General features: G+C 57.9%; 4 protein-coding genes across 7 annotated transcripts in view; 1 reads left to right on the top strand and 3 right to left on the bottom strand.

The window, feature by feature from the left end:
• Window positions 1–4,820, top strand: part of PSKH1 (protein serine kinase H1) — a 34,994-nt gene extending 30,174 nt beyond the window's left edge. Inside the window, exon 3 of one of the 2 annotated variants that reach the window (XM_004273178.4) lies at window positions 2,518–4,820. In XM_004273178.4, coding sequence (XP_004273226.1) covers window positions 2,518–2,835 — 318 coding nt within the window. In that variant the 3' untranslated portion in view covers window positions 2,836–4,820. The remainder of the gene's footprint in view (window positions 1–2,517) is intronic. The other variant, XM_033434197.2, reaches the window with a different exon arrangement.
• CTRL (chymotrypsin like) lies at window positions 4,815–8,143 on the bottom strand. Its single transcript, XM_004273435.4, is given in 10 exon segments — window positions 4,815–5,451; window positions 5,537–5,556; window positions 5,559–5,607; window positions 5,609–5,670; window positions 5,756–5,787; window positions 5,789–5,934; window positions 6,100–6,181; window positions 6,304–6,383; window positions 6,475–6,578; window positions 7,224–8,143. Coding segments are annotated over 10 exon segments (966 nt in total). The 5' UTR covers window positions 7,327–8,143; the 3' UTR covers window positions 4,815–5,163.
• Window positions 8,144–8,281: 138 nt separating this feature from the next.
• On the bottom strand, window positions 8,282–12,921 carry PSMB10 (proteasome 20S subunit beta 10). Of its 2 annotated transcripts, XM_004273180.3 has the most exons (8): window positions 11,577–12,921; window positions 11,255–11,342; window positions 11,066–11,163; window positions 10,816–10,956; window positions 10,424–10,539; window positions 10,260–10,318; window positions 9,468–9,619; window positions 8,282–9,352 (listed from the first exon to the last, which is right to left on the bottom strand). In XM_004273180.3, exons 1-8 carry the CDS (start codon window positions 11,630–11,632, stop codon window positions 9,241–9,243), a joined length of 822 nt encoding a protein of 273 aa, XP_004273228.1. In that variant the 5' UTR covers window positions 11,633–12,921; the 3' UTR covers window positions 8,282–9,240. The 2 variants fall into 2 exon arrangements, with proteins under 2 accessions (XP_004273228.1, XP_033290091.2); XM_033434200.2 differs by lacking the exon at window positions 9,468–9,619.
• A 149-nt stretch (window positions 12,922–13,070) lies between these two features.
• On the bottom strand, window positions 13,071–16,359 carry LCAT (lecithin-cholesterol acyltransferase). Of its 2 annotated transcripts, none has more exons than XM_004273184.4 (6): window positions 16,139–16,359; window positions 15,263–15,419; window positions 15,069–15,184; window positions 14,881–14,976; window positions 14,570–14,794; window positions 13,071–13,667 (listed from the first exon to the last, which is right to left on the bottom strand). In XM_004273184.4, exons 1-6 carry the CDS (start codon window positions 16,290–16,292, stop codon window positions 13,093–13,095), a joined length of 1,323 nt encoding a protein of 440 aa, XP_004273232.1. In that variant the 5' UTR covers window positions 16,293–16,359; the 3' UTR covers window positions 13,071–13,092. The 2 variants fall into 2 exon arrangements, with proteins under 2 accessions (XP_004273232.1, XP_033290090.1); XM_033434199.2 differs by having other exon boundaries at window positions 15,784–16,282.
• Between the last annotated feature and the right edge of the window lie 12 nt (window positions 16,360–16,371).

The raw sequence follows: 16,371 nt of genomic DNA, 5'->3' as shown, positions 1-16,371 counted from the left end.
GAGGTGGAGATGCTTAAGCCCACAGTGCGTGTCTAGTGGGAGGCCCATCTGAGACTGCACTGGACTGGTTTGGAGCTGCAGGGGGCCTTGGTTTGTTTGGCTGGGTATGGTTATGAAGTGGGGATGCCTCCGATCCATCCGTGTTCAGGTTCCTGACTTGTGAGTCCAGGTTTGCCACTTTTTATTCTGTCATTTGCAGAGGAGTTGCCTCTCTTCTGGCTTGACTGGACCAAGGGCCAGGGGCAGAATCCATGTCCCAGCCCTGTTTGGCTGGCCTGGGCTGGCAGCTCTGTCTTGGAGCTGTCCCACCAACAGGCTAGGCTGAGCTGCAGTGTGTTCCCCAGTGATTTCTCCTTTTCTTGGAGACCATAAAAGCCGCAGTGCAGCACAAGCACAGGTATTCCCATGACCTGTTCCAGCTCTAGGTTTGCTTTGTCCATCAGTGGCCCCATTATGCCTGCGTCTCTCCATTTCTCAAATGAGTGACAGGGGCCACAGTGTGTCCGTGGTCTAGATTGGCTGGCCCCTCACAATGGCTCTTTGTGTTCAGGTGGCAGCAGCAAGCCATGGGGCTTTCTTGAACTGAGAGCCCACAGCTACTGTGGCAACTGTCTAGTCCAGTCACCCTGCATGTCAGCCTCAGTATCAGAGCCCTGAGTTACACAGGCCTGCAGGGAGATGTGGACCAGGCTGCCTGCGTGGGAGGGCTGTTGCTCCTTGCTCTCCCTCACTGCTCTCAGACAGCACGGGATTTATGGGCCCGAACTGCCCTCCTCCTGGAGGCCAGTCGCTTACCAGGAATCACTGGGAGCTGGCCCATTGGTGAGGAGGACCCTGTTAGGTGGCTGTTTAGAAATCTGGGCTTTCTGTGACTTTCTTCCAGTTCAGCTCAGTAAAAGTTGAGATTTGCCTTCCAAAGGGCAGGTAAGGATAACAACTACAAGTAGCTCCACCCCTTCTTCAGGACTCCAGATGAGTCTTTTCCTTGTTTCCTACCCCACCCCACCCACTGCCTCCCGGTACATCGACATCAGTGGGGAAAGGCATGGGGGAAGAGTTGGGGGTCAAGGAAGCCTGACTGGGGGTAGCGATAACTGTGTTAGTGTGTCTGCTGAGTGGGCATGCAGCTACCCCAAATGTGGGCTCTCAGACTTTCCGGAGCCCCTTGGAGAGTGTGTTCAGGGGCTCCTCAAGGTGAAGGGCACCACGGGGTAGAACAGTTAGACCTCTCACCAGACAGGAAGGAGGGTGATAGGACACCTGGCATCCCAGCCGAACCACCTGGAGCAGGCTCAGCAGAAGTCCTAGCCACCCACCCTTTGGAGAGTGTCAGAGCCCGTGCCAGAGTGCTCCCAAGAGATGCAGGGACTCGGAGAAGTGCTGCATCTGCCCTCCTTCAGCAGAGTAAGTCAAGGGCCCGGGCATCTGAGCCCCACATGCTGGAAGCAGCGGCAGGAGAGGGCACCCATCAGGTGCCATGCATGGGTTGTTTACTCTCTGAGCCCCTGTCTTCTGAGTGCCTCCTGTATGCCCGGCACCAGGCACTGGTGAATAGCTAAGCATGGTCTAATGGGAACAATAAACTTGAAATTATTCGAATAGTTGCTTAGCACTGGTGGCTAAGAGAGGGAGTGTGAGCAAGTGTCCTTTAACCTGAGAACCTGAGGATTCAGCCAGGTGAAGACAATTTGTGCGGGCTGAGGCCCTGAGACAGACGGCTGTTTGGTGTGTGGCTGAGATGAGGCAGCCGTGGGTGCATGTAGCAGAGCAGGCTTTGTGCTGAGGAAAGAATGTACTAAAACGAGGCTGGCACAGGGTACTGCCAGGAGCCCCTGTGTGGCTTAGAGAGGTCATGCAGACATGAGAAGCACCCCTGAGAAGGGTCCTAATCCCTGCTGGGCTCCCAGGATCCCCCTGCCATCCCAGCAGATGGAGAAATCTAGTTGCCTTGAATTGTTTCCTTTCTCCTCATGGCTGAGAGGCTGAGGCTGAGGCTGATGCAGAGAATGCAGTGATTATTTTGGCCACTTTTTCAGTTGGAAGGGAGGGCAGACCCTGTTTCTAAGGACTAGGAAGTGACTCAGTATGGGCATCCAGTGATGGGAGCTTAAGTCCGGCTCAAGATATGGTGGAAGGTTTGGGTCGTTCTCATTAAATCGCCCTGATGTTATGGTGGTCCTGGTGTAGGTTGGGTGGTCTTGACGGGGGCCACCTCCTTGAACCAGGCTTTGAGTCCAGGGCACCTTTGAAGTTTGCTCCTCAGGGAGGGGGTGGATCCTTCTCCTCCTATCACACTCCTTGTCACTCAGAGAGCAGCCTCTGCTCAGTGGCCTGGGTCAGCACTGGGTGGGAAGGGGAGGCCCGGAATGTTCTACGTGAGAGGAGCCGGGCAGTTCCTCTCTCTAGGGGGAGAGTGCAGGGCTACTGGACAGGTCTGAGTGCTGTGTAGGTGACATCATCGGGATGTTCAGGGCAATGTTGAGTGTGCTCGCTCTAATGCTTGTCCTTGGCTTCTAGCCCTGGCCCAGTGTGTCCAACCTGGCCAAGGACTTCATTGACCGCCTGCTGACGGTGGACCCCGGCGCCCGTATGACGGCACTGCAGGCCCTGAGGCATCCGTGGGTGGTGAGCATGGCTGCCTCTTCGTCTATGAAGAATCTGCACCGCTCCATCTCCCAGAACCTCCTCAAACGCGCCTCCTCGCGCTGCCAGAGCACCAAATCTGCCCAGTCCACGCGTTCCAGCCGCTCTACACGATCCAACAAGTCTCGCCGAGTGCGGGAGCGAGAGCTGCGGGAGCTCAACCTGCGCTACCAGCAGCAGTACAATGGCTGAGCTGGCAGGCTGGGGTGCTGACATGGCATGGCCCCAGCCTGGCCACACATTGCTGTGCCATCTGGGCCCACCGCCCTCTCTAGAGATAGGTCTGTATGGTCAGTGGTAGGTGAATGGCCCCAGCCCCTTCTCTGTGCCTTCAGCAGTCCCCATCTTCACCCTGGGCCCGAGTCTGGTGCGACAGAGTGGAGGGAGCCCTGGGGCATAAGAGCCCCCTGAACGGGGAGCCTGGTCTGGCACTAATGCTCCTTTTGGTAGACAACTGCTCTGGTACATATTGGGGGAAGGGCAGGACCTGGCCTTCAGTCTCCTCACCTCTTGGCTCTTCCCTAGACCAAAGGAGCATGCAGTGCCAGGTAGAGGGTGTCTTGTGGTCCCAGGACTCTTTGGGACAGTTACTTCTGGAATCCCCCCTTTCCTCTACCAAGCCTTCCTGTCTGCCCTCCCCCCGCCCCACATTCCATGGCATCCTGATCCTCATGATTATGCTCCAGTGAGAGGCCCAGGTAGGCCCACAGCTTGTGCCTTGGCTGGACTCTCAGCCCCTGGCTAAGTCTAAACAGCCTCCCACCTCCCAGCCAAGATCTGTCTTCCTTCATGGTGCCCCTGGGGACCCCTCCCGGCCCCAGGACTTGCCAGGATCTCTGGTGGTAGGACCGTGGAATGGTCCTTGGCCCTCTGGACTGTGTGGCCATGTTGGTAGCAGGCTTGCTCCAGGCTTCAGCCTCTCTCTGACTATGAGAGTTCCTGCCCACCAGCCTACTGCACTCAGTGCCTTCTTTACAGAGCCTACTATCACCTCCCTCTCCCCCTTGGATGCCCATTCTATTCCCCAGGTGCCTCCTTCCCAACTGTGCGGGGTTAAAAGGAGCCCCACTGCTGCTACCTGGGGGATGGGGGCACCTGGGCCAAAGCAAAGGGCAGGGGCTTCCGAGGGAGAGCCCCATCAGGATTCCAGTGTCAGCCTGGGTTCCACCCTTGGTGTTGCCTCTCCCTTCAGGTGCTGCTGTTCCCTCCTCTGCAGCTGCATGAAGGAGCCATCTAGTGTCTGGCATGAGTATGGGCGGCCGAGGAATGAGCACCATGCTCTCCCTTTATCCTCCAAGAGGAAGTCGGAAGGAAGGAGCTGCTGCATTGAGGGAGGGTCCCCGGGGTGCTCAACCCTATCCCCTTCTGCTGAGCTTTTGCGCAGCTCCCCCTGGAACTTAGCCATACTGTGTGACCTGCCTCTGAACCCTGAGTGCCTGGGGCACTGACCTTCTCACGGTGGCCTTGCTCAGTCCAGCCTGTCCCTGCTTCTTTTCACAGCATTACCCTTCCATTCTGGGCCCCGCTGAATCGCCGTCTGGAGGGAGCCCCTCTGAGAGGTGGGTGGAATTGGGTGGCTGCTTTCCCAGAGGTCTGAGCCAGACCATCCCGCGTCAGTCATGGTGCCTCCCCACCACCACAGACGGGGCTGGAACCCAAGCCCTGTCCCTCCACAGCTGCTTTCAGTGGGTGGGAAGGAGCCAGGGCCCAGCTTTAGCCTTAGCTGGACTGCAGGTCCCCTGCCAGCAGGGAGGGTTTGGCTCTTAGTTCCTCCCAGTGGGTTCCCTTGGGCTAGGCCCTCTTCTTTTTGCATGTGCCACCTCCAGTAGGAAACCAAGCCAAAAGAGACCACTCTGGGCCAAGTCATTCATGCCTTGTACACCCCCTCCTCCTGTCTCCAGTTCTCCTAGCACAAGGCAGTGGAAAGCCCAAGCCCCATGGCCTCAGAATTCCCCCTACTTCCCCAAGTGCCTCTGGGGATTTATTTCCTCTTTTGGCCAGGATGGGCCTGGTCCTGAAGGTAGGACGGAGGGAGTTTGGAGACTTGGGCCTTTATGCCATGGACTGTGGATGGAGAATGTGCAGTTATTTATTTTGTGTACTCAAGTTTGTAAATGTATCCTTCGTACTCAATAAACAGGCTGCCTTCCCCTGGGAAAGCTGCCCATTCATTCCAACAGCCCAGTCTCTTGCTGTGGACAAGAGGTTGCCCAGGAGGCGGTGGGGAGATGGGAAGAGCCCAACCTGGTCACGGCTAGTCTAGGAGGATCCTAACTCCTCAACACCTGCCGTGCCAGAAGACAAACTCCGCTTGGGGAATGGGGCCCCCAAGAGCCTTTTTTTTTTTTTTTTTTTGCGGTACACAGGCCTCTCACTGTTGTGGCCTCTCCCGTTGCGGAGCACAGGCTCCGGACGTGCAGGCTCAGCGGCCATGGCTCACGGGCCCAGCAGCTCCGAGGCATGTGGGATCTTCCCGGACCGGGGCACGAACCCGCGTCCCCTGCATCGGCAGGCGGACTCTCAACCACTGTGCCACCAGGGAAGCCCTAGCCTCTGCTTTTCCCTGAACCAGGAAGACAGGCAGGCATACACAAGAGGACAGAGCCTGGGGTCTTTATTGGACTGAGACGGGGAGAGGGCCCGTGGTGGGCTTGGTTGTAGGCTATGATTGATCCAGGTACTGAACTTGCTAACCTGAGTGTACGTGGCAGGCGCGCACACGTTGCAGTTATTGGCGCCCCAGGAGACAATACCAGTGAGCACCCACATGTCCCCCTTCTGGCAGACAAGCGGGCCTCCACATTCACCCTGATGGAAGGAGGGGAGAAGTCAGTGTGGAGGGTGGGAGTGCCACAGGACAGTGCAGAGGACAGGACAGGGTGCCAGTGCTCACCTGGCACAAGGAGGCCCCAAGGCCCCTGCACAGATCATAGAGTTGGTGATGCGTGAGCCCCAGTATTGCTGGCCACTGACTCACAGTGACCAGGGGCAGAATCACCTGCTGCAGGCGTGCAGGAGTCACACTGCCTGTGGGCCGGGAGTGGGTGGTTAGGTCCCAGATGACTTGTCCCCACCTTGCCCTCCCACCCAGAGTTTTGGCCCAAATTCCTACCCGCACCGCTGAGGCGGCCGCAGCCAGTGGTGACACGTGAGGCCTTCAGGCAGCACCTCATTTGAGGAAGCCAGGCAAACTGGTGAGATGTGTGTTGTGTACTGGGCTGGGGAGGCGAGCTTTAGTAGCATCAGATCGTTGTTCATGGTGGTGGGGTTCCAGAAAGGGTGCGTGATGGCCTGCAGAGCCAGGAAGGGGCCATGCAAGATGGGGATGGGCACAGGCCCCCAGTGTGATGGGTGCTGAGGGGACTAGGCCAGGGCATGCTCCAAATTCCTCACCCCCAGAGCCCACACACCTACACTGCCCACTCTTCCTTCCCCATCTGCAGCCCAGGCACTGACCCGCAAGATGGACAGAACCTGAAAAGGCTCAGCGCTAGATGATAGGTCATACTCGCCCAGGATGACAAAGTGGCAGCCAGGGCTGCAGTGAGAGCGGGGTTGGGCAGCCACAAGGAGGGCAGAGTGACAAGAGAGAGGCCTCCAGGGCAAAGGGGTGGGGAGGTGGGGGCTGGGGGAGGGTGCAGGTAGAAGGGAAGCACTCACACAACATTGCAGTGGGCAGCAGTGACCACCCAGGACTGACTGATGAGGGAACCACCGCAGAAGTGGAAGCTGTTGCTGTCCTGGGGTCAGGGGTCAGAAGTGGGGGTGGGCCCAGGCTACACCCAGGCATGAAACACCTGAAACCCTGCCCCACACCCAGGGTGCATGTACCTGCAAGGACACCTGCCAGGGCCACGAGCCCAGCACTGCATTCTCCCCATTGACAATCCTCTGGCTGAAGCTCAGCACCGGTCTGATGGCAGGAACGCCACAACCTGACCATTGGGCTGGTGAGGACCTGCTTCCCACATCCCAGCACACCTCTCCTCTCCTCCTCCTGGGTGCTCCCAGGCTGTGCCCCCCAGAGGGGTCCAAATCAAGAGGGCTCATCACTACCCATTCTCACCCTGAGCACCTCTGGGCCTCTATAGCTATCTCAGTTGCCCCCATCCAACCAGCCCCCAAGTTCCATTCATTCTTCCTCATCTCTCTCCAACCTATGCCCCACCATTCCCCAACTCCACCCCACCCCCAATCCCAGGCCATTTTTCTCCCTGTCCCCAGGAATATTCCCGTCTCCTTCCTAGCCTCTTCACTCCCTCCAGACCTCAACGGTCCATACCCCACATGCAGCCAGAAGGCTCTTCCTAAACTACACGTCCAACCTTTGCTTCTCAGCTTCCTAAACCCTCCCCGGCTCTTGGGCCCAGCCCAAGCTCCTGTCCCATTTGTGAGACTGGCCCCTGACCCCCTCTTGCCCAGCCTTGCCACATCCTTTCTCCTTTGCCTACTCTGTCCACCTGCTTCCCTTCTAGCCAGCCTGGCCCCTGCCCTGAGCCCCTGAGCAGGAAGCCTGGGCTGCTGCTGGGAGCTGGGTTGCCCTAAGGCTGTTCAGTCAGGGCTGGGCCAGGCCCACTTACCCAAGGAGGAGCCAAGGAGGACCAGGGTAAGGATGAGGCTGAGCAGCAACACTGTGGCAGGCGTGAGGTTGAGAACTGGGCCTGGCTTTATGGTTCTCTTCATCCTTGAGCCAAAGTCCCAGGACTGAGGCCAGGCAGCTGTGGAGGTTCAGCTCCCTGCCATTATTCCTCCTTGCTCTAGGCAGGAGGAGGGTCTCTTTCGGTCAAGGTCCTCCACTCAGGCCTTGACTTATCAGACAGAGCCCAGGTGTGAGGCTCTCACCTCCTCCACCTCCCAAAGCCTGGCCCCTGACTGGATCCCTGAACCACCTCACATCCCAAATGTTGAGCACCAGGTACCAAGGACTTGTGGTTAGACTTAACGGTAACCACCTGGTGGCTGGGATCAGGGAAGTCTCCCAGGGCTATCAGGAGCACCAAACTCACAGACGCCTGCTCAGCACCCAGGGGTGTTCCTGACTGGTAGAGGGAATGTCTACCTGCACCAGCTCTGCTGTGGAAGGGCCAGGGCCAGGACGGGGGTGCTGGCGGGTTGCAAATCCTAACATATCACCTCAGTGATTCCTCTTCAACTTGGAATGGGTGTCACGGTTTGCTCAGGGAGATGCTGACTCTTCCGCCACATGGTGTGTTTGGACCCAAACCTTCATCTGTCTGGCTCCAAAGCCCACACTGTTCGTGATGAGATGATACACCTAGGAGGGGCCTTGTGCACAGGAGGGCAAGGTATGAGCCCTTGGTGACTGGCCGATCCTGGATGGAGATCAGGGGTGGAAGAATGACAGCCATCAAATCTCTGACAGCCTCCAGGCCTTGGGGCTCCCATGGACAAGCCCCTGGTGTCTACAGTCCATTCACTGTAGAGCCCCAAGGTGAGCCTGACCCAAGGGAGAGAAGACACCCCTGTGTGCAAAGTTGCAACAGGTAAGTTGGCTTGCCTCCTTCTAGGGGTGTGAGGGCTTTGGCTGATTCAAGAACACATCAGTCAAAAAAACGAGTTAATTGCTGACTAGAGGGAAGGATAGATACATGGTAAAGCAAATATAACAAAATACAAATTGTAAAGTCTGCAGTGGGTATATAGGTGTTCAACTTTTTTCCAGATTTTATGTTTTAAAATTTTCATAATAGAATACTGAGGGAAAAAGCATAAACGGGGACCCAGGGATGTCCAGCCTGGAGTAGACCCTCCCCAGGGGTTGGGCAGACTCTAACAGTTCCAAAGCTCCAGGGGAGCTCAGCCATTCTCTCCCAAGGCAGGATGCTCCCACTAGCAACCTGCACCTGGGCTGACACTCAGTGGATGCTCAGCAAAAGTCTGCTGGATAAATGTGTCATATTATCTCTCCCCACATGAGCCCTGTGATCCCTGGCACCCAGAAAACTTGGAGTCAATCCCCTTAGTGACAGCCCAACATGTGCAAACAGAAGCTCAGCATCATGTTAGCACCTCAGGTATGCCTGGTCATCAGAGGGGTTTCACAGGTAAAGGCATTGTAGGGGTGAGGAGTGAGAACTTGCCCTTGGAATCAGGGAGCAGCTCCTCCACCAGCATTTTAGCCATCAGTGGGGATGGGGGCGGTCTGACTGAGAGCTGTGGGCTGTGTCCTTGGCCACTGATGAGCCAGGTAAAGGCTCTATGTGGGGGCAATACATAGGGCCTTTTGGGTTGTACAACAGCCCTCAGTGGACTAGAGGGCAAGAGCAAGGCATGGGAGTGGTAGGGGGAGCCTCTGTAGTGTGGAGAGTCAGGAGGGGGGCTTTCCACTTTGAGCCTGTGATACTTCCCAGGGCTGGGGTTCTGGAGGGGTAGATGCCTAAGGTGATGGGTGAAGTGCACCCCTTAGGCTAGGCACTGAAGCCATGGGAGGAAGTGGCCCCTGCAGGGATACCTTAGGTACAGAGCCCTGCTGGCTGCTTGTCCCCCTCCACCCAGGAAGGACACAGCCATCTGTCTAGGTATTTGTGTTTTCTGGGTTTATTCCTCCTTGTTCCAAGCTCTAAGCCTCAGCCTACTTCACTCCACATCCATGGCCTGCACAGTTTCCTCCAGCAGCTCCAGGGTCAGCGGCATCACTGTCTCCGACAGGACAGCTGTGGTCCCAGGGGCAAAGCGGTACTGGCTGGACCTGGGAAGGAGAAAGGATGACCTCATCAAGTGGCCTGTCTTCTCTTTGCAGCCCCCTATTTCCCTTGCTACCACCCCATCCTCCCCTGTGATTCCCCCATCTCCTATGCTCCTACCTCTCTATAGGCTCTGTGGGAGAGCTCAGTGTTCGCAGCAGCTTGGCGCTGGTCCCAGTGATCACACATGCATCCACACTGCCCCCAGAGCCCAAGTCACCCAGGATCCCTGCAGTGATGGCTTCCACCAGCAGCTCCTGCGCTGCCTCCAGCTGTAAAGATGTGTGTGTGTGTGTGTGAGTCCTGATGGACCCTTTAGTATCACCCTCAGGCTACAGCCTGGAGACTGTTAATCTTGAAGGCTGAACTATTTACCATTTTCTCACACCCAAACTCCTCTCTCTCCCTACATCCCCATCTCCACCCCAGGCTCCTCTACCCTGGTTTCAGTATCCCTCTTTCCAGAGACCCCAATGTTCCCACTGCCCCCATCTTCACAAACTTCTCTGAGTCACACTTGTGGCTCTGCTTCCAGTGGGCTATTCACCCACCCACAATCCCTGGCTCACTGCCTTTTTCTTTCTGGGCCATAAGCACCTATAAAGTGACATATGCCTTCTGCTTCCATCCACCCTAAACAAAATCCAGACTCCAGACCCCACCTGCTGTTCCCTTCTCCCTCAACACCAAATGGCCCTCTCTGAGTTTTGACTTCTGGGACAGTCCAAGCTTTGGCACTGTTGGAATAGCACTTCACCCTCACTCCACTGGACCCTCAGTCTCCACTCAGTCGTCACCTCCGAGAAGCCTAGCTCTAGAGTAGGCCAGGGTACCTCTGCGTTTCCCCAGCTCCCGGGTGTACACTTCCCACCAATGCACGCGTAGTGTGTTGGGGGGGGAGATGTCGCTCACCGTCATGTTCGGCTGGAACCGGTCCTCCAGCACTGCCAGGGCCGCATCCTGGCCGGAGCCTGCAGGCAGGAAGGGCATCGGAGGTCAGCCGCGGCCTCCCAGTCGCGGGATAAACGTTGAGGTCCCACGGGCGGGGTTCGCGGGAAGGGGGCGGAAGCGCTCACCCTGGGCCGTGAAGGGCAGACGGCTGTAGGAGCCGTGGGGGTGCACGCAGTAGAGCTGCTGTCCGGTGAAGTCTACGCCGCCCACAATCAGCGAGGCGCCCACGTAGCCCCGGTACCTTTTCGCGGAGTGGGTGCGGTCAGTCGAACGCACAGGAATCTAGGTCCCGCCCCTCCTCGATAACACCCCTGCACCCGAGCCCCGCCCCTTCCCGTGGTCTGGCGCCCCGTGACCAACAGCGTTCCTTCCTGCCACTCTCTTAGCTCCTCTTAGGCCATCCTCTTCCGGTCTCTCGGACCTCGAGGCCCCGCCCTTTCTCCTGTCAAGCCTCCTCTCAGCCCTGCCCTCCCCGCAACTGCCCCTCCCCAGGATCATTTTAGCCCCGCCCCAGCACCGGAAGAGCGTCTGGCGCAAAGCGCGGGTGACCGTGGCCACGCGGGGCTCGCGGCCTGTGGACAGCGCGTGTAGCTCCATGTTAGACGCCGCCATCCGCGTGGTCATCTCTGCGTCCGCGGCAACTCCAGCCCCACAGCAGCTGAAGGCGAAGGGAGGGTTCGTGTGGGCGGGACTATGGATGTTCTGGGACCCGGGATGGGAACGAGGGGGCGGTTCTTGAGGGGGGAACTGGGCGGGGGAATGCTCACTAGATTTTAGGGGCGATGAAGTGGATCTTCTCGCAGCTCTGGTACGCCACGATCGAATCGTTAGTGGCCCGCGTATCCGCGCCCAGGATGACCCCGTCCTGGGGGGGAGGGGGAGGACCCATTGGTTCAGTGCCCACCTCCCATACCCGGCCGCTCCTCTGAGTGTTACAATCCCAACGCCCTACTCACTCGGAACACAAGGCCTGCGATGGTGGTTCCGGTCTTGCGTGCATGAGGGACACGGAGCCCCGGGAGGGAGCGTTCTAAGGCTGCGTTTCTGGAAACGGAGGGGAGAAACCCAGCTTTCAGTTCTTCTGGGACCGTCATCACATCCCCTAACTCCGTCCCGGTTACCCTCACCTTTCGGGTAAGCCTGGGAACCCAAATCGTTCCACACACGTACCTTCCCCCACCCTCGCCCCCAGGAATTTTAAAGACCCTGGGGCTCCCACTCCCGGAAGCCCCCACTGAGGGCGTAGGCAGCTGGGGAACCAACCATCCCCCCACTCACCTCTCGCAGTTTTCGAAGGAGAAGCCCTTTTGGGGTTCTGGCGCTGTCTTCTGCATCTCCGGGTGGGCAGGGGGTCAGAGGAGTGGGATCAACACGGAGGAAGGCCGAAGCCTTGACCTCTCTCGGGCTGCACTACTGAGCTTCCTCCTTTCGCTTTTACCTTCCCTCAGAGCATGCCAGCCCCTTTTTTCTGCATCTTCTCTTTCACTTTCACCTTCAGCTCTGGTCCTAGGCAGCTTGGGAAGGGGGAGATGCCCCTTGCCTGGCTCTCCATGCTGCTCCTGGGCCCTCTGTCTGAACAGAGGGACAGATCCCTCCTCTCTGGCCACTGTCCAGCCTGAGCCCCGAGCTCTGCCCACCCTGACCCCAACTCTAACCTCAGGTCCCAATGTCCTGAGGCTGTCACATTGACCAGGTCTCTGTTATTGTTAGTGGCCTTCCAACAGCATCAGTCATGGCTGCCATTTGTCATTCTCCCAACTCCTGCCTCTCTTTTGCTACCTTTGCCTTCTTCCTAAAACCTCAAACACGGAGGCTCAGTCCTCGGCCAAGGTGATGCTGATCCTTCCGTCTTCCATGTCTCGGATGCTGTCTTCCCTCTCTCAAGAGGGGCACCGTAGGTGTCCATCTGGTGGCTCGTAGGCATGCTGGGCTCTACCCATGGCTAAGCCTTATTTCACATCCCAAACGACCCATTATCCACTTCTTTCTCCTACTTACTGCTTGTTTCAGCTAGCATCCTCTCCCCTGGACACTGCACTGGCCTCTCTGGTTTCCCCACACTTCCTGCCCCTCACCCCCCACCCCCAGGCTACACTCTGCCCTGCAGAGAGGGGGCTCTTTTCTAGATTGGAGATCTGGTCACACCCTTTCCCTGGTTAAACCCTGTATCAGCTGCATGCTGCTCTTAGGTTGAAACCAGTCTTTACAGTTACCCTTCTCATTCCGTCTGATCTCAGCACAGGCACCACCTCCTCTGGGAAGCCTTCCCTGACCCATAAGAATCACCACCTTGTTCCTCCCTAACCTTTTCTCTCAGATCACTTAGCTCCATTAATTAAATCTTCAATATTGAAATGACCTATTTAGTGGCTGTCACTCTCCTAGATGCTAAACTCTTGTGCTTCTGTCACCCACCTAGCACTCAAAAGTCTCTGTCTAGAGGTGGGGTCTCACCTGCCCTTTTGGGAGCTAGGAGGGGCAGCTCAGATCTTCTCCATCCTGTACCCTAGGCTCCACGTACCCCCATTCTACAGCTGTGTGTGCAGCTCCCTCCAGTCCCCATGCCCAGAGCAGAGGCAGGCACAGAGAGGCTGCTTAAATAGCTCAACCAGAAGAGTGGGAAGCTGTATATCTCAAGGTGCCCAATTCAATCCCAGGCTCTAGCAAAGCTCTTCTTGCCCTGTGCTCCACAAAGCAACAGGTCTGCAGATGAATGAATCCTGGTGTGAGGACCCTAGTGCCTTTCCCTGAACCCATAACACACGTCAGGGGTTATAGCAGCAAAGGAAGGTCTTTATTCAGGGGGCATGGGCCTTGGGCTGGCAGTTGGGGGTACGGCGGTGCTATTTCGGTAGGTACCCAGCAGGATGGCATTGATGTGCTCCAGTGTCTGGTTGCTGAAGACCATATTGAGGTGCTGTACCCCAGGCAGAGGCAGCAGGTGCACAGGCTGCTGTTGGAGGCCCTGCCACTGGGCACAGAGCTCGGTGCTGCGTGTGGCCACAGTGTCATCCCCGTCCTCATAGAGCACACCCACAGGGTCCGTGTAGGGGAAGCCATGGTCAAAGATGTAGGTGCTGGGTGTGGGCAGGCCCACGCCATACAGACAGTATACTTCCACTCCAGGTGCTGGGAGCCCTGCCAGCAGGTCACGTGACTGTAACCACATGTACCAGCCTTCCTCAAAGTGCAGGTCTGTAAAGAAGCGCTGCAAGTCACGGCTTGTGTAGTTGAAGGTGGGGGTGGAAATGAACACGTGGTCCTCGGGCCATGCCTGGCTGGAGGGAAACATCCAGGGGGACGCTGTTGTCATGCGCTGCTCCTCTTTCAGCTTGATGCTGGACATGATTGGGATGCCCTGGTTGTCACCTGTGGACACAGAGCAAGGTAGGGCAGGGAGCCAGTCCTGGCTACCCCCGGCCCACAACTTGCCCCCCAGCCCAAGCTCAGCTGGATGCTCAACTTTGTCTTGCCCACTCCAAACATCAACTCCAAGTCATGGACTAGAACCGGCCTGGCAGTCAGGAGGGGCTCCATGTGTACTTGTTAAGTGAGAAGCCCTAGTGGCACCTCTGTGAGGCAGAGCTCTAGAGCTTCAACAGGAGGGCAGGGAGGGGTTTCCTGTGTGTGTGAACAGTGGGGGATGGTGCTGGCAGTTCTCTCAGGCAAGTGTCTGTCGGCCCCTGTGGCCTGTGCTGCACAGGGCTCAGAGCTGTGTTCTGGGAAGAATGAAATGAGACCAATCTCTGTTTGACACTCATTGATATAGTCTGGGGAGTGTTTCCTTCACTTAAGCTCCTAGGGGTAAGGCCACGTCTGGCTGTGCCCAGAATACAGTGGGTGCTCTGCAGGTGGTAGCTATGCCACTCCTTGGGGAAGGGCAAGAGGGGCTCCCGGGGTCTGGCCCTGGCTTAGGGCAGATCCCTGGGCAAAGGGGCTCCTGGGAGCAGAAGGCAGCCGAAGGCTGAGTGGGTAGGACCTGAGGCTACAAGGAACAGACCTCAGCAATGAGTCAGATTGCTGGGGTTAACTTCCTCTTTGTTTACTTCCCCTTTGTCATCGCTGAGACACTGTCGGGAGACACTCTAATGGTCCAGGCCAGGCTCACTGCTCTCAGAGGGCCAATGAAAGGGGCTGTGCCCCAGAGGTGGTAGACAACACCCCCAGCCTAGCACTGCGAGAAGAAACAGGAGTGAGGGCAGGCCCACGGTCAGCTTCATTCCACCCCCCACCCCTCCCCACGGGACACAAGTGATCAGAGGCCCTCTCACCTGAGGCCAAGATTATCATGGGCTTGATGGAGCCACCCCAGGGAGCCCCAAGAGAGATGAAACCATCGATGAAGCGGTCCTTCCAGGCCTGGGGCTGGCGCAGTAAGAAATAGAGCAAGTGCAGGCAGCCAAGGCTGTGCCCAATGAGGAAGACAGGCCTTCTGTAGGTAGCGTGCATTTCCTCCACTAGCCCAGCAAGCTTCAGGTAGTACTCCTCCTGCTGGCCTGTAGGGGCGGGTGGATGGGTCAGCACAGCTGGGACTAGGGGCCACCTGCCCTGCCCCAAGCCCCCTATGCACAGAGACACTCACTGGGCTCCAGCCGCCAGTCGTAGGGGGCGGCCCGCACCGTCTCATCCCGCACATACCCATTGTTGACCAGGTTCTGAACCAGTGTGTGCATGTAACCTGTGGGCGAGGCAGTGGCACTGGGGGTTCTGGCTGTGGCTCCTTCAAGCCCACCAAGCCTAGAGCCCCACACTTTCCTGCAACACACACACCTGCCAACTTGCTGTTGTCCAGATACTCAACAGAGTAGGTCTTGCCAAAGCCGGGAACACGGATCTGTACACCGGGGGCATTGGATACTCGCCCAGAGCTGCGGTTGTAGACAACCCTGGGGGCAGTGGGACAGTCAGCGGAGCGGCAACCAAGGAGTAGGGTGGGGGGCTAGGCCAGAGGGGATGGCACGAACCTGGTGTTATCGATCCAGCAGTCTACCCCAACGGGTAGGAACATATTGAGATCCAGCCAGATGGTGAAAAAGTCGTCTGTCTTGCGGTAGCACATCCAGTTCACCACATTTGGTTTATCCAGCTTGGCTTCCAGCTGATTCCCCAGGCAGCCAGGCACTGCAGGCACCAGCCTTCACTCTGGATCCCTCCCATTTCCCTGCAGTGGACCCCACCCCGGTCTCACCTCCCCGACACTACAGTGACCAGCCCCGCCCCTTCATCTCCCACACCCTCCACCCCCAGGGATGAAGGACAAGACCCTCTCTTTCTGATCACATCCCCTGCCCCGTCCCCGCAAAGCCCAGGCTCCCCTCGGTCAGGGAAGGTACAGGGGCCAAGGCCACTGACCCCTGCCCCCACCAAGCAAACATGTAGCGTGACTCTCCATCACTGCCAAAGTCCAAGGGGAGAACAAATAGTACAAGGGAGTGGGGCCGGGCCTAGGAGTAGGGGCAGGACCTGATGAGCCTCTCCTGCTCACCTGGGCTGGGCACCTTGTCCTTGCCGGGGTGGGGGCTGAGGAAGGAGTGGTGGGGCTTGGACCAGGGTCCGGTGGCTACAGCTGACCACAGCTTGTAATGCCCCGGCCAAGCCCTCAGGCACACCCACCCTCTACTCCACCCACCTCGGGGAGACAACTCCGAGACACGAGAACAGTGTGGTGCGAGAAGGGGTTGATTTCTCTGCAGGACAAGCCTTTGGCCCCTCCAGATGCTGAGGCAGGGATCAGGGCTAATGCAAGGGCAGAAGGGCCTCAGCAGGCTCTGCTACCAGGGGCTGGGGCCCAGGTTCCCCAAGGTCTGCCCTGGTGTATCAGGGGCCTGGTGGGGGCTTACCGAGGATGACGGGCCGTGTGTGGTTACTGAGCTCAGCCTTGGGCGTGGTGTGCGGGGGGAAGAGCACATTGAAGAGCCAGAAGGGGGCGGCGGGGGGAAGCAGCAGCCCCAGCAGCAGCAGGACCCACTGCCGCGGGGAGCCGGGCGGCCCCATTCCAGCCCTTGTGCCTAGTGCCCAGTGAAGCAGTCCCGGGCTCGCCTTATCTGGAGTCGGGGTGGGAGGGGCCCCAGGG

Source organism: Orcinus orca, chromosome 20, assembly GCF_937001465.1.
Source record: "Orcinus orca chromosome 20, mOrcOrc1.1, whole genome shotgun sequence".
Lineage (NCBI taxonomy): Eukaryota > Metazoa > Chordata > Mammalia > Artiodactyla > Delphinidae > Orcinus > Orcinus orca.
The sequence above is the reverse complement of the archived record's forward strand: the minus strand, read 5'-3'. Positions and strand labels throughout refer to the sequence as shown.